General features: G+C 52.6%; 8 protein-coding genes across 8 annotated transcripts; 6 read left to right on the top strand and 2 right to left on the bottom strand.

The window, feature by feature from the left end:
- Positions 1-437: 437 nt before the first annotated feature.
- NCU03714 (thioredoxin) lies at positions 438-2,793 on the bottom strand. The gene is made up of 3 exons (XM_956397.3): positions 2,365-2,793; positions 2,241-2,299; positions 438-2,171 (listed from the first exon to the last, which is right to left on the bottom strand). The coding sequence occupies exons 1-3, from the start codon at positions 2,576-2,578 to the stop codon at positions 702-704; spliced, it is 1,743 nt and encodes a 580-aa protein (XP_961490.3). The 5' UTR covers positions 2,579-2,793; the 3' UTR covers positions 438-701.
- A 578-nt stretch (positions 2,794-3,371) lies between these two features.
- On the top strand, positions 3,372-8,077 carry NCU03713 (guanosine-diphosphatase). The gene is made up of 3 exons (XM_956396.3): positions 3,372-4,137; positions 4,205-5,570; positions 5,651-8,077. The coding sequence occupies exons 1-3, from the start codon at positions 3,891-3,893 to the stop codon at positions 5,706-5,708; spliced, it is 1,671 nt and encodes a 556-aa protein (XP_961489.1). The 5' UTR covers positions 3,372-3,890; the 3' UTR covers positions 5,709-8,077.
- Positions 6,009-8,165, bottom strand: NCU03712 (hypothetical protein). The gene has a single exon (XM_956395.3). It carries the CDS (start codon positions 7,730-7,732, stop codon positions 6,293-6,295), a length of 1,440 nt encoding a protein of 479 aa, XP_961488.1. The 5' UTR covers positions 7,733-8,165; the 3' UTR covers positions 6,009-6,292.
- A 165-nt stretch (positions 8,166-8,330) lies between these two features.
- On the top strand, positions 8,331-10,098 carry NCU03711 (GTP-binding protein ypt7). The gene is made up of 5 exons (XM_956394.2): positions 8,331-8,801; positions 8,867-8,920; positions 9,006-9,101; positions 9,173-9,397; positions 9,465-10,098. The coding sequence occupies exons 1-5, from the start codon at positions 8,772-8,774 to the stop codon at positions 9,675-9,677; spliced, it is 618 nt and encodes a 205-aa protein (XP_961487.1). The 5' UTR covers positions 8,331-8,771; the 3' UTR covers positions 9,678-10,098.
- Positions 10,099-10,332: 234 nt separating this feature from the next.
- Positions 10,333-13,253, top strand: NCU03710 (integral membrane protein). The gene is made up of 4 exons (XM_956393.3): positions 10,333-11,542; positions 11,633-12,394; positions 12,490-12,531; positions 12,595-13,253. Exons 1-4 carry the CDS (start codon positions 11,201-11,203, stop codon positions 12,922-12,924), a joined length of 1,476 nt encoding a protein of 491 aa, XP_961486.3. The 5' UTR covers positions 10,333-11,200; the 3' UTR covers positions 12,925-13,253.
- Positions 13,254-14,362: 1,109 nt separating this feature from the next.
- NCU03709 (hypothetical protein) lies at positions 14,363-16,324 on the top strand (the record flags this gene model as incomplete). The annotated part of the gene is made up of 1 exon (XM_956392.2): positions 14,363-16,324. One exon carries the CDS (start codon positions 14,363-14,365, stop codon positions 16,322-16,324), a length of 1,962 nt encoding a protein of 653 aa, XP_961485.2.
- A 611-nt stretch (positions 16,325-16,935) lies between these two features.
- NCU03708 (hypothetical protein) lies at positions 16,936-19,517 on the top strand. Its single transcript, XM_956391.3, has one exon. The coding sequence runs from the start codon at positions 17,491-17,493 to the stop codon at positions 18,466-18,468; it is 978 nt and encodes a 325-aa protein (XP_961484.1). The 5' UTR covers positions 16,936-17,490; the 3' UTR covers positions 18,469-19,517.
- Positions 19,518-20,152: 635 nt separating this feature from the next.
- Positions 20,153-22,094, top strand: NCU03707 (hypothetical protein; the record flags this gene model as incomplete). Its single annotated transcript, XM_956390.2, has 4 exons — positions 20,153-20,252; positions 20,356-20,397; positions 20,552-20,574; positions 21,105-22,094. 4 exons carry the CDS (start codon positions 20,153-20,155, stop codon positions 21,249-21,251), a joined length of 312 nt encoding a protein of 103 aa, XP_961483.1. The 3' UTR covers positions 21,252-22,094.
- Positions 22,095-22,864: the final 770 nt, after the last annotated feature.

Raw genomic sequence — 22,864 nt, 5'->3', positions numbered from 1 at the left:
TCCTCAAAGGTTTCAATGCTTATTCCCCCCAGATTCTGCGAGCTAGGAGCAGAATTTCGATGATGCAAGTAGCTCGGGATGCAGGTACGTTTGGACCTGCCCTACCAGAGATCGTGTACCACAGGACCTCGATGCCAAGATGGGCTGGATTCTGCAAGGGGTTTAGTGGGCCGTTTGTTGACGTGCATTTGGCAGGCGGAGTCTTTCTTCCTGCCACGGCAGCTCCCGTTGCTTGATCACCAAATCAACAAGACTGGATCGCGCTTTCTCTGTGGTACGTCATTGGGGTTGGGGAAGTCCAGATCAGGTTTCGGTACTGGGTTATTTTGATGTCAAGCAGAGTTTAAGTTCACTCAAAGTTCGAAGCTGGTGACAAAAGTAAGCAGGATCTCGAGACTCGTGGACGCCGAAGAAGACAAACAACAGAGTACATACCGCGCATGAGTGGACGTCTTCTTGTTCGATATTTCTATGCAAAATTCGGCGGCCAAGACGCCGCCATCCGAGCGACATGTTTCTAAAAACGATAATTCCCAACACGGGCGACCCAGTAACCAACAACCAAGAGAACAACGAACCGTATGCCAGAACCACACATCACCTTGCAAAAACGCCTGAACGCTAGACAACACGCAAACTCCAGTAACTGCAAGTAACACCTCCGTGACACGATCACCCAACGCCATACACACCTCTCTAGTCTAGGGCTTATTCAATCCCCTACCCAACAACTCGCTCCCAACCTCATCGATCAACTTCATATCAGGAAAAGCCTTCTTCTTTTCCAAAATGCTGTTCCCAGCATCCATGGTTCTCAACAGGTCCGAGAGCTCGCCGTCAAGTGGCATCCGATAGGCAAGGTATCCCAAAGCCAACAGCATACCTTCAAGCGCTTCACCCGAAGATTCCTCCTGGGCGATGGCCTCCAGAATGGAGGCTGCCAGCTCAATCTGATCGTCTTGCGGAAGCACGTCGCCCGGCCCATCCTGTCTCTTGCGACTGTTCGCCAGCGCGATGTTGAAAAGCAGAGATGCCGCTGCTACCCGCACGTTGTTATGGTTGTCGTCGAGGAAGCTGGCTGAAACGAGCTGCGTGAGGCAAGTTCGTAGCTTGTCGTTGCTGAGAACCTCATCGGCGTACAATTGACTGGAAAAGAGGTTGCAAGCCATCTGTAGGGTAACTAAGCGAAGAGCATACGGGCACTCCTTCAGGTCGTTGATGTGCTCGAGCAGCGCTGTAACGGTCCCGTGTACCACCTCCTCGGCCAGATATCCGCTGAAGCGAGGATCGACAAGACCGATCCTCATCAAATCGACGACCGTAAAGAGGGTATCCGTAGGTACGTTCTTGATTGACTGGCGCACAAAGGTTGTGAAGGCGGCCATATCGGGCAGTGTCGCCTCTGCAGGCCCGTCTTGCGATCGAGCCTCGATGAAATGTTTCACACCCTGAACTGCTGGGTTCTCGGCGTCTGAGCCCATTTTTGCAAGCAGTTTCTCCAGCGGCGGAACTTTAGTGTAGAGGACCGGCTTCGTTCCAGGATTCGAGAACGTTGGGAGGTTCAAAGACTGGTGCGCATGGGCTGGCCACGCCATCTGAACCAAAAGACGCACGTTTCCCTGCAGCGCTCCTCGGTCTGCACCGCTCCATCGGTTTTCTTGCTTGCCCTTCAAAAAGGTGACAAACGTAGGTGTTGCGCTGACCGAGTATGCGCTTCCCACGTCAAAGGCGGCCAAGACATCAACCTTGATCAAAACACCCTTGTCTCCTACCTCAGCTGCTAGCTGATCGTAAAGAGGGTAAAGCACCTTGCATGGTGGACAGGTTGCTGAAGTGAAGAAGACCACAGCGCATGAGTTCTGAAACTTCTCCAAAAGAGACTGGAGCTCATTCAGGTTGGTGACATTGTGAACCTTGCCCTCGTGGTGATGTAGTTCTGCTTTTGGTTTAGACGTGCTCCCAGGGGTGTTTTGCTGAATACCCAAAATACCACCGCCACGCTTGTTGGCGTGAATTTGCTGGTTGAGCATAGGCATCAGCATCTGTCCCATGGGCGAGCTGAGCACTGTCTGGGGCATGTTGACAATGTAGTCGGGAATGCCCTTTCCAAGAAGAAACGTCGCTAGGTCATTAGAAAAGTTGTTGCAGTTATGTGTCCAAAGATCATACGTCTGTTGTAGTCGAGGAGGCGGTCAGTGGCTGTTCTCACTTCAAGCAAGTAGGGTCCTATCCTCACTTACCTCGACTGTGTAGATTTCCCTCAGTGAGTCTAAATACTCCTCGATCACTTCCATTGGCACTTGGAACAATACCGTCAGCGCATTGAACTATCGAGTAGTCCGAGTCCCGAGACTAAATGCTTACACTCAGTCTTTCCCAGATACATCTCCTCCAAAGGCCGCCCGAGGTGCGAAGATCCTGGGATGATGGAGACGATGTTGCCATCGTACACATATTCCCTTCCGTTCAATTGAATTGAGGTATGGTAAACAGCGTCTAACTGGAAACCGAGAAGACCGACGGACATTTGTTTCGCCAAACCTCGTGAGAGGTCATAAACAAGCAGGTGGACATCCATGTTGCAAATTGGTTTGGTGTTTGTACCGGTACTCGGACGGGACGTGGTATTATTGGTGGTGTATGTCGAGGAAAATTGTATCGGGATGAGAAAGAGGAGGAGAAGGGGAGTAATAGATATTTAGAATAAGTGTTTATATCTCGGTAGTTCTCAAAAGAGGCAACAGTGGTCACGAAGTCGTGGAATCATCCTTCTGGAAGACGAAAGAAACGGCAAGGTACCTGGTACTTGCTTACCTACACTATTCCATGCCGTGGGGCGAGGACGCATTGCTGGAGTTGCCTGGGCCACGTCAAAGACAAACAGCACCTAGGAAGCATCATCACCACAACTTGTGTCTCCTGTATTAGCAGTCCCTAATCAAGAGGCAGCACCGAAGACTTCAGCGCCTTGAAGAATCTGTGATTGTATGTACAGTCACACTCATCATGATGATCCAGCATGGCTGCAACAGGTTGCAGAGTCTCCTCGGAACCTCTAGCTGTTGTAGGTATTCCATCACTAACATGGAAGATCCATTGCTGGCCCCTATTCGCAGTACACTAGGAAGTCTGGGGACCTGAGAACCTTATTGGCTGTCAAGCAGGGGTTCGTCCCGCCAGGTCCCGCGCTACAGCCCGAACCGGCTGGCGCGACGCCACATCCAGACCCTCGCTGTTCAGGGGGCACCTGGCATCCGCAAGATCACCACTGTATGAGAAAGACTCAGGCACCGTTACCGGAGTGCGGGAGGAGGGACAGCTGGAGAGAGTGAGGAATGAAGATTCACGATTCGTCTAGTCCCAGGGGCTGGCTGCCACTGAATTGCACTTTTTTATGTAACATTCTGCCAGAAAGCGGAAAGATCCAACAAGCCAAATCTCCCACCTGCAGCGTCAACCAAGAAGATGCGGGTGCTGAAAGCTTTCAGACCCAAACCCACTGCTGAATCCTCAACCCCTATTCAAAGAAATCAGATCCCATCTGGACTTGTGTCCTGAATGTCGACGAACAACAACAACAACAACAACAAAGCGCTGTTAACTATCACAGTTTCTAGTTCAATTCCCACCCTTGCCTTTGGCCCATTCTAGTCTGTCGTTGACCTCTTGTATTTCTTGTCTGGCATGTGCAACGGCTCAAAAAACAACCTGGTTTATCGCTACCTCTACTTATCGGAGTCTCGACCAGGCCCACCCACACAGTTGGAGATCCCGCTAGGTCCTCACCTCCTCGAATCTCCGCGTTCCTCGCTAGGTTGAACGCATCGACCAACTCTTGTCCCTCCACCCCCCCATATTCATATTCATAAAGTGGCTCGGTCCCTTTCCCTATGAGGCGCACGTCGGTCTCCCTGCCGACCAAGCACGTAGCTCACGATCCCCACGAGAAGCCCGACCGCTACCGCCGTGACCAGCACAATCAGGAACCGGCAAGCGTCTTCATCAGGATGCAGAACGCTTGGATGTCGCAGTCGCAAAAGGCGCGCTACCTAAAGACGGGCGCAATCGTCTTTGCCGTTCTCTTCCTCTTCTACCTCTTTTCCCCATCAGGCGTCGAGATCTCTGGTGCTGATGGAGGTAAGCAAGCATCTTACGACGAAATTGGTTTACACAAGTCCAAATACTTACAACCTGACCTCACCAGGCCCTTCTCAAGGCAACCAGGGCCAAGTACCCTCCGACTCGTCCTATGGCACCGACCGATGCACAAGATCCTTCTCCAAGGAGAAGCCCATCGTGCAGTATGTTTCCATGATCGACGCCGGCAGTACTGGTTCCCGTATCCACGTCTACAAGTTCAACAACTGCGGCCCCGCCCCCGAGCTGGAGGGAGAGGTTCTATTCAAGATGACTGCCAAGATCGAGGGCCAGAGCAGCGGACTGAGCGCGTATAAGGACGATCCTCTGGCCGCTGCTAAGAGTCTGGACCCCCTGATGCAGGCTGCCCTCGAAGTCATTCCCGATAAGCTCAAGGCCTGCAGTCCCGTCGCCGTCAAGGCTACCGCCGGTTTGCGCCTGATTGGTCCCGAGAAGAGCCAGAAGATCCTGGATGCAGTCCGCGAGCACCTTGAGAACGACTACCCCTTCCCCGTGGTCTCCAAGGAGGAGCATGGCGTTGCCATGATGGACGGTGCCGACGAGGGTGTCTACGCTTGGATCACGGTCAACTACCTCCTCGGCAAGATTGGCGGTCCCGACCACAGCCCCACCGCAGCCGTCTTCGATCTCGGCGGCGGTTCCACCCAGATCGTGTTCGAGCCTACCTTTGAGGGCCTTGCCAGCGGCGGCATGCCCCAGAAGCTGGCCGACGGCGACCACAAGTACGAGCTCAACTTTGGCGGCCGCAAGTTCGACCTGTACCAGCACTCGCATCTGGGTTACGGTCTCATGTCGGCCCGCGACGCCATCTTCGCCACTCTCGTCAACGACCTCTTCGAGCTTAACAAGCAGGACAAGTCGTGGATGCAGAAGCCCGTCATCAACCCTTGCTTCTCGACCGGCATGACCAAGACCGTCAAGGTGCCCCTCGGCGACAGCCACCCGCTCGGCCCCAAGGTTGAGCTCAACATGACGGGCCCCTCGACCCCGGCCCCCGCCCTGTGCCGCAGCTTGGCCGAGCGCATCCTTAAGAAGGATGCCGAGTGCAAGCTTGCCCCGTGCTCCTTCAACGGCGTCCACCAGCCGCAGATCGCCAAGACGTTCGCCCGCGAGGACATTTTCTTGCTGTCCTATTTCACTGACCGGACCCAGCCGCTCGGCATGCCCGAGTCGTTCACCCTCCGCGAGATGCACGACCTGGCCGCCCAGGTGTGCGGCGGCGAGCAGAGCTGGGATGTATTCACCAGCGTGCCTGGTGCGCTGGAGGAGCTCAGCGATAGGCCCGAGCACTGCATGGATCTCAACTTTATGCTTGCGCTTACGCACACGGGTTACGAGATGCCGATTGATCGCGAGGTCAGGATTGCGAAGAAGATTAAGGATAACGAGCTTGGCTGGTGCCTTGGTGCTAGGTAAGTTAATGCATTTTTGGTGCTGTTCCTTCCTAGGTCATAGAGATGCTAACATGGTATTTTTTTTTTTTTTGCTACAGTTTGCCATTGCTTTCTCAGTCTTCCGGCTGGAAGTGCAAGATCAAGGAGATCCACTAAATTGCCTCAGATTAGCTGGAAGCTTCTGACTGACCTGACGATGAACATGTATTCTCTTCTATAACTTCAAGAGACGTCACCAAAGTGTTGGTGGACGCTCTCCATCACCATGCTGCTCCATCGACTGGGCAGATGATAATACGTGCTTCATCACTTCAATACAAACATGGGGAGAGGGGTAATCGACGAACGATCAATCATGGCTTTATACAACGCAGAGATCGGATGACAGAAAATGGGAAACGCCAACGCTAACTGATGAAAGAAAAATACCAACTAAACCAGCATAATGCGAGTTGGGACGGGATGACACTTGGGATAAAAATCATAGATATAAGGGCTATCGGCCACCTCATGGGATGATGGGTGAACAAGCGAGGTAGCTTGTAGCTTTGTCCTAATTAAGATGTAATTTTTTGTCTGCACCGCCTATTGCTCCCACGCATTCAAGATCTGTTCTGTTTTGGCCCCTTGTCCCAATGCCCCCTTCCAGTACGATTCAACATTCACCCCTCCCGCCTCTTCCTTCTCATAACCCACCTCCATCATTCACCCCCTCGCCCACCACCACCACCAGATCCTCCCTACTGGGGAACAGCAACCATGCCCAGTACATCCTCAATCACCTCCTCCGGTCCGACCCCTTCTAACATGGCCTCAACAGCCACCGGCTCGCTGCCCCATTGCATGCTCCTCTCCCGCTCGGGGGATGCCACTATCTCGATGCGGTGCAGGTAGACCTTCTTAGCCGCCAACCCAACCAGCGCCGGCGTGACGAAATCCAACCCGTGCAGCGGCGCCAAGCTCCTCATAAGCTGTTCAAAATGCTTGGTCGCCTGAGGCGTGATGCCACCGCTAACAGCCCGGTGCATGCGCAAAAAGGCGACAATGTTCATTTGGTAGCGGCGGACGTCGATATCCACGCATACATTGAGCGAGAGTTGGGCGAGGTGGGCGATTTCGGAATCGGAGAGAAGTGGCGGTTCGAGACCTTCGGTTGGACCGACGGCTGTGGGATCGTTGCTGTGGAAGGTGAGTTGGGGGGAGAGGGATACTCCAGCTCCTCCCAAGCGACCTGGACCGAGACCAGGTCCGCTAAGGGCAGAGTGATAGGATTCGTTGATTAAACCACTGTTTGCCATGCTTCCCACGCCCCTCTTGACAACGCTGCTTCCCGAGTCGGTCGAAACTTGGTCATCATCGGTCTTGGCGTAAGGGCTGTCGTCACCAGCTTCGTCGTCGTTGTCATTGTTGTTGTTCGCAACACCCAACTTTCCCAGATGCCCGCCGAAGCCACCTGCACCGGCCCATCCTTCTTCCGCTTGTTCCTCGAGGTAGGCGAAACCATCTTCCGGGTCGTGCCAGTGCGCAAGGTAGAGGAAGTCGTTCAGGTGGTGAGTGACTCGCGCCTGTCCGCCGCTTTCTGCGCCGACTACGGCCACGAAGAGGAACTGCTTCGGAGCAGTCTGGACGCTCGTTCGAGTGAAGAGGCGGCGCGCGCGCAGGAGTTCGAGGGCTTGGATTTGCACGGCGCGCGGGGCATGGTCGAGGTTTTGGGCGAGGACGACGTTGGCTATTTGCGTTGCCGGTGGTTGTTGTTGTTGTTGCTGCTGTGATGGTGGTGGCGGGTGGGCGGAAGAAGATGAGCCGGGAACATTTTGTTTCGAGGAAAAGTATGAACCCGAGCCGGAAGGTACAGAGCGGTGGGAGTGGTGGTGTTGGGGGTTGTTGCTGTTGTTGGGCAGTGGTGAGCTTGGTGGAGTGACGGGGACTAAGAGTGCTGCTGCGAAATCATCGAGTGTCATCTGCGAGTGACATGGGACGATGACGGGCGTGAGGCCAAAGGTTTTGACGGCGGTCAGACATAGCTCTTTCGATAGGTCCTCGACAAAGTCGGGTTCGGTGCTGATCAGGCAGTGTTCCCGTGCGATGAGGGAGAGAAGGACGGCGAGCTCGAGATCGCTCAGGCTGTGTATTTTGTCCTGGAGTTCGGCTTGTTGTCGTTCCTTGATATCATCCTCCATTTCCAGTGCCGTTATTATGCCGAAGCATGAGGATCATATCCATGGACAGGAGTAGACGAGTCTCTTAGGTAGTGTAAGAGCAAGAAGAACTGGATGCCGATATTGCGGTCCTTCACGCCGGCGCTTTTTTCTTGTCACCGGGATTGGGCCATGCTTGGTGGATGGAAATCTCGAGATGGTCCGTCACTTTCCACAGTCGCCCGATCGGCAGGATGTTGTTAGGTTTTTATGTCTGTAAATTGTAGAGATAGTTATTCCTGTGAAGCGTACGAGTACATCAAGGGTGTGACAAAACTGAATTGAATGGAAGAAATGTGAGTCGGTCGCAATCTGTCGATCCTTTCTGCCCCTGGGACTGTTCCGCTGAGGAATGGGAGGATGACATGGCTGATGAAGAATGAATGAATGATCAATCGACACTTAATCCTTGGCGTTGGGCATGGTGCAGTGGGCCACAGGTTCCTCTTTGCGGGCCACCTGTCGTACATGTCGGGTGTTTCAGCTCGGACCAGGCCGACTTTGGGCGCTGGCGGGTGACTTCATTGGCTCCAGGGATGCACTGGCGAGACTGGACCAGTGGTGCGTGCCTGCCTGACGGCGCGCCAAAGGCGTCGAGGGCGTGTTAGCGCTGCGACCACCTCCGTCACTAGGTGGTTGTGTCGCAGAGCCGTCGCTCCTCCAACAGCGCAGCATTCAGTGACCAGCCCCAGTTCAACAAGTTCCCGCCGCCCCAACGTCCAGGTCGGTCACGTCGGTCGGTTAGGTCACCACTTATCGAAAACCAACCTACCTTACCTACCGCTTGGCCTTGTTTAGACTGAGTGCCGAATCTAGCAGCCTGCTACGACCTACACTAAACCCAACATTTGTTGCGCCCGCCGTCCTCCTCACACTCTTACGACTCCCATCTTTCTCGACTACCATCACTGGTGGACTGTTGTTCTTGACGATTGCCCGGAAGCACGCCAGCACGAGCAACTCCACCTCGTCCCGTTTCTACGTCTTATCAAACAACTTATCTAATTCCATACCGCCCGCCATGTCTTCGAGGAAGAAGGTTCTTCTCAAGGTGCGAGTCGGCCGCCAAATCGGACCATCTAGACAGCAACAGCTAACAATGACTCCCAATGGCAGGTTATCATCTTGGGCGACAGCGGTGTCGGAAAGACCAGTTTGATGAACCAATATGTATGCCAGCGTCGAGCCCGTTGTCACCATGCATTATGATACAAAGAGGACGTCATCTGACCCCCGCTCTTTTGGCGCAAAACAGGTCAACAAGAAGTTCAGTGCTAGCTACAAGGCCACTATCGGAGCCGATTTCTTGACCCGGGAGGTTCTGGTGGACGACCGCCAAGTAACCATGCAGGTGCGTGCGCCAAATACCCTACTTTGAGCTGGTTGGACGACGTGCTAATACGTAAGGTTCTCGACGGGCAGCTGTGGGACACAGCCGGACAAGAGAGGTTCCAGTCGCTGGGCGTTGCCTTCTACCGCGGTGCCGACTGCTGTGTTCTAGTATACGATGTCAACAACTCCAAGAGCTTCGATGCGCTCGACAGCTGGAGAGACGAGTTCCTTATCCAAGCATCTCCGCGAGACCCGGATAACTTCCCGTTCGTCGTGCTGGGTAACAAGATCGATATGGAAGAGAGCAAGAGGGTGGTATGTTTTCTGTTCGATGGGCCTTGTCGTATGTTGGAGATCATCATTTACTGACCTTGTGGCGCAGATTTCGACCAAGAGGGCCATGACCTTTTGTCAATCCAAGGGCAACATTCCGTATTTCGAGACCAGTGCAAAGGAGGCTATCAACGTCGAGCAGGCCTTTGAGGTTATCGCCAGAAACGCGCTCATGCAGGAAGAGTCGGAGGAGTTCAGCGGAGATTTCCAGGATCCCATCAACATTCACATCGAGAACGACCGGGATGGATGCGCGTGCTAAGGGCGAAGGAGCTCCATCAAGCTTCTAGTCCTCCTTTTGGGTTTATGAGGGAGTTTGGTTTTTCATGTCTTCATTTGTATGATATCACGCTGGGTATGACAGGAATGCGGTTTTGATCTTGGCTTGCAGAGACGGTGCTTAATGACCAGTGAGTTTGGAACGGGGGGAGTCAATGGGGTGCGCAAGAGTGAACGTGAACGGTGACGAGCAATGATAGATATGCACTGGTGTAGATGGGAGTATGGAATAATCATGGTCTTGGTGCCAGAGGTTTTCATCTCGACTGTCTTTCCTCTCCGAGTTTCCATAGCTGAGCATCTGGTAATTAGTCTAGGACCTGTGCAGCGGTCTTTCTGACTGTATCCAATGTGCTCTTCACCATGTCATCACATTTTGTAACAAGTGGTCGCAAGTCAACGACAACCCAGAGCTGTTGTATTATGGCACGACAATCTGGAACAACACCGAAAAGATTACTGCCTGCCTACTACCAGCGATAGCAGGTACCCGCCAGCTCCTTTCAGATAAGCGACCTATGTGGGAAATGCGTCTCCGCAGCTAATGTTTGGATGAGAGGTACCTACGTACATGCCTACATAATCACCTGCAGATGCATAACCTTTTCTTCACATTTTCAACTGCAACTAACGTTTGCCTTTTCAGCTCCTTCACCTCTTCACATCTCCAGGATGGAGAGTTTCATCATTGAGCCGATGACAAAACCACCGGCGACAGTAGCGCATTGGCGTGATGTCTCAGTGGTTGAAGATGAGTGGTAAAACAAAGCAACGGACACCGTACCTACTTCAACGGCCTATGGACTTTTTTTGTTGACTGAGAATAGCAAACAGATTGGACCCATCAAGTATTCGCGTCAGGGGCTGGATGGTATCACAGGGACTCCCATGGCGCCTCCGCAACTCTACTCGACTTTGAGATTTTGCGATTCCACTTCCCCGGAGTGGCAAACAACGACAAACCCACCTCCCGGGCCCCCTACCGCTCGTGGATCAGCATTTTCATAAGCGGTGTCGGGTTGGAGCGTCGTGGCCACCAGGGGGAGAAGGGCTCCAAAGGGGAACGAAATGTAAACATGCCCCTCTTGCTCCTTTTCATCCTGTTTCTCAGTATCTCGGGATGACGCGCGTCTCGTCGTTTCTGGCGCTCTGATCTCTGAAGCAGCTGATCTAGCCTCTCTGTTAGCGATTCTCAATAAGACTGGTAGGCTGTCTTTAACAGCCCCAGTAACATTTGGTCTTGGCTGTAATTCCTCAGCTCCCTATTTCCCACTGACGGCAGTAGCCAGCCAACCTTGGCTCAATGATACCGATAAGGTCCCCTGCGTCCGCTTCGCAACTCCCGACTCTTCTCACTCTTTGCTTTGGGACCCTGTCAATCCTCTTTTAGCCTCTCGCGCAGCGTTCTGTTTTTCTTGGTTTGAGCTTGTTTCAACTCTCGAGGGCTGTCCAGGAGCCTCCTGCTGTGTTTCCAGCGTCTTTCGGCCGTTTCGCGACTCTCAGAAAATGGTCTCTGCTGCCCGGTCAGTGTCGCCGGCGGCTGCCGAATTAGTGCCGCCCTCAAATGGAAACTACCACCACCGCCGCAGCTACGAACCCGAAGACGACGACGATGTCGATTCGTACAATGCTGTAGACCGTAGCTCACACAGTCCGTCAACAGCAAGTGTCGAACTCGTTGCGCGAGGGCGATCATCCCGCTCTCTATCCACATCGACAACCGCGAGTAAGGGGAGCTTTCGTTCCAAGATGCCCTCATGGGTGACAAACATGGGACGACGGACGCTGGGAATCGTACTGCTCCTGGTTGTGGTATTCCTATGGACGGTATCCAACTTCCTCGCCAGCGTGAGTTGCGCAAGCCCCTATCCGTACCTCTACCCTTTTGTTCTTGTGCGAGCACACGCTGATCGTCGATTGCTGGTCTATGATTCGCAGGTCATGTTCGCCGATGGCTCCTACAACAAGCCTTTCTTCCTCCTCTACGTCAACATCTCCATGTTCGCCCTCGCCCTTATACCTATGGGGATTCGACATGTTATGCAGTATGGGTGGCCGGCATCAAAACGACAGCTGGTAGAGGCTTGGTACGAAATACGACAGGGCAGGTCATACCAAAAGGTCGCCATGGTCGACGACGAAGACGCGAGGGCAGGCGAGAGCCTTTTGATCGACGACACCGGCAGCCTCAAATCCAACAAATGTGAGCAGCTCAGTTTGGCCGAGACCTTTTGGCTCAGCCTCGAGTTCAGCATGCTCTGGTTTGCGGCCAACTACTTTGCGTCGGCATGTCTCGAGTACACCAGTGTCGGCAGCGTGACTATTTTGTCATCAACGAGCAGTATCTGGACTTTGATCTTCTGCGCGCTGGCCGGCGTGGAGGGTTTCACGGTACGGAAACTTTTGGGAGTGCTGGCGTCGCTGGCCGGCGTGGTGCTCATCTCGTCGTTGGACATGAGCGGCGCGAGTGACGAGATGCGAGGAGACTTCCCGGAGAAGTCGAGAACGGAGATTGCGATTGGCGATGCCATGGCCTTTTTCAGTGCCATTGTGTATGGCGTTTATGTGACAGTGATGAAGAAGCGGGCCGTTGATGAGGATCGTATGAACATGACGCTGTTCTTTGGAATCGTAGGGGTACTTAATCTGGTATTTCTTTGGCCACTATTCATCATCCTGCATGTCACAGGAATCGAAACTGTAAGTTTTCCCTAGCGTGTGGTCTTGGATGTTTTAGGAGGGTTATCGAGCTGTGCGTAGTGTGGACATACCTTTCTAATATGTGCTTGTCCTAGTTCGAACTACCGCCAAACGGCACGACTTGGGCCATTATCTGGGTAAGCTGGAGTACAGTTCGATGACTGTTTATGTGGAGAGTTCACTAACCAGAAACGAAACAGATCAATACCATCTCTTCGTTCTTCAGCGATATCATTTGGGCATACGCCATGCTCCTTACCACACCACTTGTCGTTACCGTCGGCCTGTCTCTTACAATACCACTATCGCTTATTGGCGAGATGATCCAATACCACCAATACTCCAGCTGGATTTATTGGGTCGGAGCTGGTATTGTGGTCTTCTCCTTTGTGTTTGTGAACAACGAAAGCCACGAGGAAGGCAATGGTAATGGAGAATGCAAAGCGAACGATAAGGAGCAGCCGACAACAACTGAGGTGAGGAACGTTGTGGGAGGGTCGAGCTCTTCCGACGCAGCTATCGCTGTCTAATATGTCGGAAGATTTCGCGGATGACTTCTTGTGCAGAGCGTGGAATCTTTTGGATATTGCATATAGTGATGCGGGCGTTCTTATTTTTTTGGGCATGGCATCTTGGCTATTTCTCCTTACATTTTACAAGCTTTTGGAAGAGCCGGACACGACCTGAAAGTGTCGTATACATATTCAATTGCCTATAATCACAAGCCTCGACATAATGATAGAGATGGCACATGCCTGGTTCTTGTCCCATCGGCGAGGCGCAGTTCATGGACACTATCATGGACCCATCCTTCCTTCCCTTTCTCTTTTGCCATGATGGCCCGACAGCTATTGACACTTTCATAGTTTGAACTGACAACTCACAGGAGTCATTACCCCAGGTCATTAGAGCCAGAAGCTGGACCGGGTCAAGATGTGGTCGGCATTGCGCTTTCCTGCCGAATACCCCTTCCCTCAGGAGGATGAATTGCAGTTCTATCGCCTCCGTGTCACCTGTTATACATCTAGAGAAAAACACAACTTACAACATGATCAGTAGCAATCAAAAGTTATTCCTCACCTTTCTTGGTACCTATCTAACTCACGGAACTGCAACATCTACGCGTCCTTACAGTATCCTTACTCATTCGATCGGAGGGCCTTTCTGTACTCCCAGTCGGCGGTCTCAGTCTGTTGTGTATCGTTTCCCCTGTTCTTCTAATAGCATGCCTGCACCCCCTCAGTAATTCCCTCACGACCGCTACTTCAACATTGCGTCCTTTTTAGTATCAACAACGGAACCGAACCTCTATCAGATTGTCACCCGAGATATCAAACACGCGAGTGTCCAACCACAGATACGATCATGGAAACCCATTATTCCCACCTCGGAGACCAGATCAACGCGGCTACAAGATTGGTGCATACTCAGCTTAACAGTCAGATTATCCGCCGTCTCCCACTGGCTTTACCTCCGGCTGCAAATACACCCTCGACCTACGTATCTGGTCTGCTCCACGTAGCTCCGGTGTACATCACCTTCGAGACGCTATGGTACATGGTCCTTCTTTCCCACAAGGAGCAGACGAAAGAATTCAGGAATTCATCCCCATACCAAAACAGACCATCTTCTCCTCAACCACCGCAGGAGAAAGACCGGTTTCTCCTCGACCCGAAGACTTCACACCGCGTCCCATTCCACGATGGCGACGATGCGGGCCTATCGCAACGCCCCGGAACCTCTGAGCGCATATTTTCCATCCTCGAAAGCCTTCGTATTCCAGGTCTCATGCGAGCCGACTGCCTACGGGCCGATATAGGCTGCCTGACAGGCTGGTCCAAGGAAATGGTGGACGAGCAAATTGAGGTTGCGGCTCGAAATGGAAACCTGAAAAAGTTCATCACCCATATAAAACAATCTGTGGGCGAGAGTCCACCTGTCTTAGTCGCCTATGCATGGGTCCTCTACATGGCGCTCTTCTCCGGAGGCCGAATCCTCAGAAGCTCGTTGGAAAAGGCGGGCCCGGAGTACTGGAAGACCAAGTGTGACCCCATCATGCCTTTTGGTAAAGCATGCGCATATCCGGACAAGTCCCATGCGACGGCGCCAATGAGTCAGCGCCTCCGGTTCTTCCACTTCAATACCAGTCAGGATGGAGAAGATCTGAAGCGCGAGTTTAAGAGACGCCTAGTGGAGGCGGAGGATCTTCTCACGACTTCGGAGCGGGCAAGGATTGTTCACGAATCTGTTTATGTTTTCGAACATGTGCTTGCGCTTGTCTCCCAGCTGGATCATGTCTTCTTGGAGGGCACTAAAGATGACAGTGTCTTGGATATTAATGTGACGAGAGCCGATGCCGATACACCTTGCCCCTCGCTCTCACCGGGACCTTCGCTTCTCAAACCAGCGGAATTCGGCGGTCGGGTACGCGACAGTATTGTTCTCTCAAAGGAACGGGGAGTCCGAACGGTTCCCGGCATGAGACACCATCGTCGTTCGCGATCTGTCTCTATCGATGAGCCACTTGACGAACGCGGCGATAGATCAGACGTGCCATCTCCATACCTGGTAGCTTCTTTGCTCCGGCCTATGGAACAAGGCGGTCGACTACGTGACAGCATTGCTGTCTCGAGAGAACGGGGTCTCCGGACTACCCACCGCAGCTCCCATAACCATTCTGAATCCATCTCACTCGATGAGGACTCAGAAAGCCATACTTTGCCAGAGAACCCTGAGATCAAGGCGATCACCACCCGTTACACATCGGAGCTGACATCCCCCTCGGGGCCCGGAAGCCTGGGCGAATCGCTCAACAGCAGCATGGATGCACAAGGGACACTAGCCGGTGCTCAGCCATCATCGTCGTCGGAAACGGCTTCCCTCCTCATCCGAGGCAAAACCGTCAGGTTCAAGAAACCATCCGCGGTTGGCAGCAGCAAAAGAACTGCCGAGCCAAAGGACTCTGAGAGTTACCGGAAACTGGAAGAGGAGGCAGAACGTCGACCAAAATTATCTGCCGAAAAGGTGTCACCAACGTCGGACAATAACTCAGCTACTGGTGGGGATGCATTTTCTCTTCCCACTGTACCTATCCACATCGTTGGCGTCGACGGATCTGATGCTGATGACTCTTCCGATTCTGACAAGCAGATGAAGCAATCGCAAAAGCAGCAGAAAAGGACGGAGGTAGCAGCGGCGGACCGTGACCTTGGACAACATGGAACCATATCTGTCACAATTACGGACACTGCGATGATGGAAAGGGTGGAAAGCAACAGCAGCAGTAATGATCACCAGCTCGCTGCCGCTGCTGCCGCTGCTGCTAGTGGTGAAGAGTCCTACAGAGCCAAGTTTGGAACAGGCATATCGACAGCAGAAGACGCTGGTAGTGATGGTAACAGGCCGTCCTTGAAAAGATCTTCCTCATCTTCGTCCTCACGACACAACATCAAGTCCTGGTTCTCTTCTCATATTACCAAGGTAGAGAAGAAGATTGAAGGCACTGGTGGTGGCGGTGGTGATGGTGGTGCCAGCAACGAAGTGGTAGTCACCGAGACCGTTACCGAAGCTGCCTCTACTTCTACTTCTTCATCGGCACTAAGTCTCAGAGCCAAGATGAAGAACAAGCTAACCCACGGTCAAGACAAGCTAAAAGTCAAAATGGACCACGCTGAGGAGAAGCTGAAGCGTGGCAAAGAAAAGTTGAAGGAGAAGAGCAAAGAACTGTCGCTGTTGGCTATCGGGCCTGTGAGATTCATGTGGAAGTTTGTCTTTGTGCTGGGTGTCATTGGTGCCGTCTGGGGCGTGGGAAGCATGAGGAGTATGCTTGGGTGGACGTTTATGCCGGTAACGATGGTGGTGAAAGCTGCTGGGTGGGTTGGGGGTGGGTTAAAGGGTGCTTTTGCTGGTGGTGCTGGTGGGAATCTTTGAATGATTCTGGGTCTGAATTGGTGAGGTCGTTTTACGACTAGCCGGTAGCTTTGGAGAACGAATGTTAATGAAGTCAAAAAAAAAAAAAAAAAAAAAAAAAAAAGAAAGAAAGATGATGGAGGGAAGTTGAAAAAAAGGGTTGTGTTGAGTTGGGGTTGATGTGGTCTAGTTTGCCTGTTGGATGATGCTACGCTACCTGTTTCATTGCTGCTTATTTGAATAGAGTTTCGAGTTTACTCTTACTCGTCTTCCAACCTCAACCACCATGAACACCTTTAATCGGGTGTCTGTTTGTCACCCACGACCTACCCTAGATCCTTCAAATTCTTATATCTTCCCAGGACGGAACCAGGAAGAAATGGGTGGTGAGAAAAGTGGCCAGCAATATCCAAACTTGATAAAGGTAGCATTTCATAGACATTGTGTTAGTAGACGTCTACCTCGGCCCAATTTCTCAAGGCTTTCTTTCAACCCAAGAAGGGCAGCCTTTAGTTTTTACCCAAGAGGTTGTTGTCAACAACTGAATTGTGGAGAACATCAAAAACCCTGGCATTAAAAGGATAGTCAGTACCCTAAACTTATGGCCCTACCTCAGTCTAGGCCCACCAAAGTTTGTTTCGAGGGCTGCCCCGCCAAAAGTCGCGAGAAACACCCCACTGTGATCACTTCACTTGTCGGTTCGAGGTGATATATCAGCGGGAGTTCAGCATCTTGTCATTTCTTAGACGGAGGCTTAACAGCGACAAATGACGAGCTGCAGTATCGTACAAACGAATCAAAAATTTTCCGACTACACAAACGGCCTCCTTCGGTTAAGATCTTCACAGCAGCCTGCCAACGAGCCAACCTACTGGTACCTGTGAGGATCAGAGGATCTTCACTCCCCCCCTGCTGCTATCAGAGCCTCAGAACAATTCTTCTGCAAAGGGACAGACGTCTGATCGTCACATCGCATCGGAACCACAATCACTCAATTCACCCCCAACCTTCAACGTCTTCTCATCAACACATTCAAATCACACCGCACCAAACTCACCATCACCATCAACAAAATTCACCTGCTTAGGCACTTACCTACGCAACGTATCGACGCTTGCCGATCCAAACCAAAACTAAAAATCCAGCCCAACCTACACTATCCAAACCCAAACGAAAAAGAAGAGAAAATGGCTCTAACAGCCCGCCTCTCCTTTATAAACACCACCCAGAACGAGTCCTCAGATGACCCGGAAGACCTCTTCGCCGGCTCCCTCGGCGTCATCTTCACCGACGACGTGACCAATCAGCACGGCGACGCCTCCACCGCCCTCCATTACACGTCCCCGCACCTGTCCAAGCCGCTGCGGATCGAGTTGTCCGACCCCAAGATCGCCGAAGACCGCTCGCTGTTCAGCCACTTCCTCTGGAACGCCTCCCTGCTCCTGGCGGAGCTGATCGAGGCCGGCACGCTGGGTTTGAAGGCGGGAGAGGACACGACCGGCGCAGGCGCGGGGACGGTTGATGTAGGGAAAAGGGTGGCGGTGCCGCCGCTGACGGACTTTGACATTCGCGGCCGATCGACGATCGAGATGGGAGCTGGAACAGGGTTGCCGAGCCTCATGGCTGCGCTGCTGGGAGCGAAGAGGGTGCTGGTGACGGACTACCCGGCGCCGGTGGTGATTGAGAATTTGAGAAAGAATGTCGAGCTGAACCTGAAGGATCAGAAAGGTGCAAGGGGCGTCGAGGTCGCGGTCGAGGGACACGGGTGGGGCGACCTGGAGACGCCGCTGGCGCTGGAGAACAAGGGCGCGTTCGACCGCGTCTTGTGCGCCGACTGCCTGTGGATGCCGTGGCAGCACGAGAACCTGCGGCGGTCGATCGCCTGGTTCCTGAGCGAAGAAGACCCAGGCGCGCGAGCGTGGGTCGTGGGCGGCTATCACACCGGCCGGGAGAAGATGCGGGGGTTCTTTGACGCGGAGAAGCTGAGGGAGGTCGGGCTCGAGGTGGAGAGGCTGTGGGAAAGGGACTGCGACGGGAATGACCGGGAGTGGGCGTGGGATCGTGGGGCAGAGGATCTGGATATTACGGGTCGGAAAAGGTGGTTGGCTGTTTCCGTGCTGAGGAGGATACGGAAGGATGTGGATGACGGCAAGGCTGAGAGGTGAACAGAGGGAGGTGACATGGACGGTTGACAGGGCTTTGACTGGGACGTCAATGGTCATCTCGGTGTTGCTTGGGATGCAACTGACGATATGGGGACAGCCAAGTGATGACATATGACAAGATTACGCACGGGGCACGGCGCATGTGAATCGATATTGAGCACGCAAAAGGGTTTCGCAAACCGACCCTGACAAAGTTTTCTTTCCCTTCGAAAAATTCCATGGTCCCTCCAACAATCGACCTTGGCTCCCCATTGTGTCATCCACTAAGTCCGGGTGCCTCCAATTACGTCCATTCAACGACCTGGAACGGCGGGTAAGGGGGTGATGATGTCGGCGGTCAGGTCATCGGTCAGGGTGACGGTACATGAGCCTGAGGTACCGACTTAGGCGGGTGAGCCAGGCATGCAGATATCGGGATCAAGCATGGGCCAGAAAATGAGGTTATTCACAAACCACAGGTACTGGCGAAGGTGTCGTTACGGCCCTCTTTTCCAACTCGTCCACCCTATTGGAGCGATTTGAGCTTGAGTCGTAGAGGCCCTGGACCCTGTTTGATGATGCAGCCCAGCCCGGTTTCTGCCAGGAACTGACACGGGTAGTTACTTAGCTCATCCGGGTCCTGACAAGCTGCACCGCGTGGTATCCAAGTTTATCGTGGGCTCCAAGGTCAACAACTGCTCCCTTCTCGTTTCGGTGACCTCCTCCAAATAGCCTCGCTCTTCTCGGCTTTACCTACCCGAAAGCCAGTCTCTGTTGGACTATTTGTTTAGCGCATCGACGGAATGGTTAAGCCCTAGCAAGCTTGGCATGTCGGGCCGCATGCGGAAAGCCCCATCGTCAACGGCTTGTCTTGCGAGGCCAACTTCTGAAGGTGCGAATCCCCTCATTTGTCCCTCTCGACCATCTCTTCGCTGCATCGTCCTCGAGTATATCCCCCCGCCCGAACAGGCGAACCAGGCAGCCCTGCGAATACCGGAGCTTATTCTCCGCCCCTCCACCCGTTATGGTTTGCCACAATGCGTGACATTGCAGGAAATATGAAGTTATTCCCAACGTCGTTTGGCCACTTGCGCGATCTCGACTTAAGGTTTTGGAGCAAGCCAACCCTGTCCCCGGACGGACTCGAATCTAGACCATGCATCATAGCTTTCCCAGGGCCTGCTTAGCTCCGGCCCCGTTCGGGATGCCGCCCTAGGCCAACCAGTCTAGTGCCCTCGATCACCATGTCTCTGGAGAGGAAGGTGAATGGCCGGCGGCGAGAAGCTTCTGGCCCTAAGTTACCCTGGTCTCCCTGGTGAGGCAATTTCGGCGTTTTCTCGTCGAGTTTCGGTACTGTGTCGCACAGAAGCCGACACATAATTCGATGATGGAAACTGAACCAATTGTTTGTAGTCCAAAAGATTGCGCAATTATCGACACGTTCGGGAACATGACATCGATTCCCGATCATGTCCAGGCCCGCACCGCACTCCGGCCCTTCCACTTTGCACTGTCACGAAAAAACCCCCTCCTTGCCGAACCACTCCGAGAGAACGTCCTTGATACCCCCCGCCTGGTCACCAAAATTTATCCTTTGCTCGCTTCCAAGGGCCAAGGGGCCGAAGCCGTGACGCGATGCCTACGTTGGGGCATAATATAAGGGTGTGATCGAGATCGAGAAAGTGATGTAATACTGTACCCTACGATGCCGCTTACCTTCTTCTCGTTACTTCGGTCGATTGGTGCTAACTCCGTGAGGGCTCAAGACCCTGCAGCAGTAGGCGGCATATATCGGAGGATACCTAGTGTGTAAGAATCCTCCCCCCCCCCCCCCCCCCACGGACGTATATGTCGGCCGGACATCATCACATGATAGGATATCTGTTGTCATTTATATGTTCGTTGCAGCTATGGTGACAGTTGTTGTGATATGTGTGAGGGTGTGGTTGTGTAAGAACTAAGGTCGATACGAGGCCACCAAACGCCAAGCTGACAAATGCTCTTGTAGAGGTGAGCGTGATACACTAATATGTGCATAAGGTATCTCTAATTGCAGAAATCTGCAAGCAAAGGGAATTACGCTGTACTGGGGTTTTTGGACTAGGGTGTAGAACAACATGGAGGATGGTAGGTGACTGAGATATAGGTAGAGGTAAGCATGACCAGCCAGCAAGTGTAACGCCGGTAGAGTCTCCGATGGTGTTTTGGCGATGTTGACTCGCTGGCGCGGGTTAGAGTGTGTGTGGCATGTTGCGAATTACTTTGTCGAAAATCAGGGTTGCGATGCATTTGATGCTTGAGTAGATCGTGCCTCGCGATCGCGCACAGGAAGAAGCTTAGCGCAGATGCGGGACCCTTTTCGTGTGTGTAACTTGACATCAATGAAAGATGAAACCAGTATTGCAGTGGATATGTTTTCGAAGGATAAAAACAACCTCAACCCAAAAGCGACATGGTCATTTAGCGAATTCAGCGGCCACTCGGGGAAAGAAAAAAGACGAGCAAGCGGGGGTCCGGGACCCGGGGAGTCGGAGGGTCGTGATGGGGCCAACCCCGTCCAACCCTCTCGACGTCGTTCAACGACCCTCTCATGAACCCCCTTTTCGGCCTCACAACCTATAATCTCATAGCCTAATCAAATACCAGGACACATTTAGATATATTTAGCGGCTATTCGGGTGCGGAAAATGCACAATGTCGTCACCAAGCGGAGACGAGTGATTCCTTTTTCGGAAGGCCCTCGCACCGCAACCGAAAAACTCGCCAAGTACAACCACATTTCTTCTTCATCTAGCTCCGAATAGCTTCCACACTCCAAACCTTGGACAGCAAATGGAGTCTTTTCGCCCGATTACAGCCAATGACCGTATGGCGAGCGAGTCCTCTAGGTACAGGAGGACCCCCTACAGGACGCACGAGAGAGAGACAGGGAAGAAAGGGGTCCTGTTTTGCCCGCCGTTGGACCCGTGTCCCTGACGAAATCCTATGTCAAAACCTTCTCGACGCGCGACTCGTCAACCTTGCCGCCGCCGCCGCCGGTGTCAGTGGATGCCTGGTAAAAGCGAATCAAGCCCAGTTTTTACGCCGACTCCTACCTGGAAGCCCCAGATACTACACTACGTGAGTGATACTGCCAGAAGAAGCAGAGCCCAAAGTGCCTCATGTCAGGTACGGCTGCACGGATGGCTGGGCTAGGGTTTTAAAGGGATCCTCGGCCATCCGCTGTCACTGGTAGCGAGGCGTGCTGTGTACCCGTCGTTCAATACTTGGCGTCATCATTGTCCTCGATACCAAAGGTGACCGTAACTACGAAGATCACGGAGATACGGTGGAGACCCAAGCGGGATAGTGTGTGTGCGCGCAAGGCCTTGTGTCAACTCGCCGAGTTTCACCTCCATATCCCCGAGCCCGAAATTGTCGTGGGGGCAGCGGTCATGGTCGCCGAGTGCAAACTTGAAGTGCCAAGGACAATTCTATGTATGAAGGTGGACCGTGGAGCGGGCCGTGAAGTCCCTACATTTCAGTCTCCTGTCCTATTTTTGTTTGTAGAGAACTTGCAGCAGCGAGTTTTTAATGTCATCGTTGTCGTTGTTCGGTCTTCGAACAACAGCCTCTCGATATATGTCAATCTCAACAGCCTTGTCCCCAAGTTTGAAGTTGCTCTGGTAACCCGATATGAATAAAGATGAACAGGAACAGGGTCCGTAGCATCCAATCATGATGAACTGCAACGACCATCGCCGATAAAGAGGGAAAAGACGATACGATACCGCACCCCTAACCCTGACACACATCAATTTGACAGCCGATCGTATCTTGTACCCAAGATTATCACTTCCCAAAGCATGGATCCCAACACGTGTCGTGTGAGGGCAGGCTATGTTTGTTGACAGCCTTTCCCATGGCTCATCATGGCGCTCTGTGATCTTGGTTAGCCCTGCTATCTAGGTTGACAAGCGAGCCATGACATCCGACCCAGATGATCGTAGTGTAGCACTAACAGGGCTTTGTCTTTGTTGTTCCTGATGTTGATGCAGTAAGGCTTCTCGATGCTTCAAATTAGACCGGCAAAGACATAAGGCATGCCTCAGATCTGTACGTTCAAGCATGAAGGGTCTCTTAGGTTGCCTTCAGGATTTACAATACATCATCTCTTTCAGCAGTTTCAGGTACCTACTTATCACCCTATGATCGTATATTTGTAATCATTTGACTCTTCCATCTTAACTTTACATACACCCATCGTCCCCTATCCACATATTGATCAGCGTTCCTTATCAATCTTATGTGATATAAAGATAGTGGAGATAACTGGAGCTATCGGCTTTTGGACTACACCATATCATATGCCTGTCCAACATTAATCAGCCTATACCATAAAACCAAAGTTGATGATGTCTTGGTGTAGTACTGACGA

This window comes from Neurospora crassa, linkage group V (assembly GCF_000182925.2).
Source record: "Neurospora crassa OR74A linkage group V, whole genome shotgun sequence".
NCBI classification, from domain to species: Eukaryota; Fungi; Ascomycota; class Sordariomycetes; order Sordariales; family Sordariaceae; genus Neurospora; species Neurospora crassa.
Note: the sequence above shows the minus strand (reverse complement) of the source record. Positions and strands in the feature narration are given on the sequence as shown.

Excerpts from the sequence above, each read along its gene's own strand:
- NCU03711 (XM_956394.2), top strand. The coding sequence starts at position 8,772 with ATGTCTTCGAGGAAGAAGGTTCTTCTCAAG. Across the intron at positions 8,921-9,005 it reads CCAGTTTGATGAACCAATAT|GTCAACAAGAAGTTCAGTGC; the intron begins GTATGCCAGCGT and ends GGCGCAAAACAG. Across the intron at positions 9,102-9,172 it reads ACCGCCAAGTAACCATGCAG|CTGTGGGACACAGCCGGACA; the intron begins GTGCGTGCGCCA and ends CTCGACGGGCAG.
- NCU03714 (XM_956397.3), bottom strand. The coding sequence starts at position 2,578 with ATGGATGTCCACCTGCTTGTTTATGACCTCTCACGAGGTTTGGCGAAA. Across the intron at positions 2,300-2,364 it reads GTATCTGGGAAAGACTGAGT|TGCCAATGGAAGTGATCGAG; the intron begins GTAAGCATTTAG and ends TATTGTTCCAAG. Across the intron at positions 2,172-2,240 it reads GGGAAATCTACACAGTCGAG|ACGTATGATCTTTGGACACA; the intron begins GTAAGTGAGGAT and ends CGACTACAACAG.
- NCU03708 (XM_956391.3), top strand. The coding sequence starts at position 17,491 with ATGGCTCTAACAGCCCGCCTCTCCTTTATAAACACCACCCAGAACGAG.
- NCU03713 (XM_956396.3), top strand. The coding sequence starts at position 3,891 with ATGAGGCGCACGTCGGTCTCCCTGCCGACCAAGCACGTAGCTCACGAT. Across the intron at positions 4,138-4,204 it reads GATCTCTGGTGCTGATGGAG|GCCCTTCTCAAGGCAACCAG; the intron begins GTAAGCAAGCAT and ends TGACCTCACCAG. Across the intron at positions 5,571-5,650 it reads GGCTGGTGCCTTGGTGCTAG|TTTGCCATTGCTTTCTCAGT; the intron begins GTAAGTTAATGC and ends TTTTTGCTACAG.
- NCU03712 (XM_956395.3), bottom strand. The coding sequence starts at position 7,732 with ATGGAGGATGATATCAAGGAACGACAACAAGCCGAACTCCAGGACAAA.
- NCU03710 (XM_956393.3), top strand. The coding sequence starts at position 11,201 with ATGGTCTCTGCTGCCCGGTCAGTGTCGCCGGCGGCTGCCGAATTAGTG. Across the intron at positions 12,395-12,489 it reads ATGTCACAGGAATCGAAACT|TTCGAACTACCGCCAAACGG; the intron begins GTAAGTTTTCCC and ends TGCTTGTCCTAG. Across the intron at positions 12,532-12,594 it reads CGACTTGGGCCATTATCTGG|ATCAATACCATCTCTTCGTT; the intron begins GTAAGCTGGAGT and ends GAAACGAAACAG.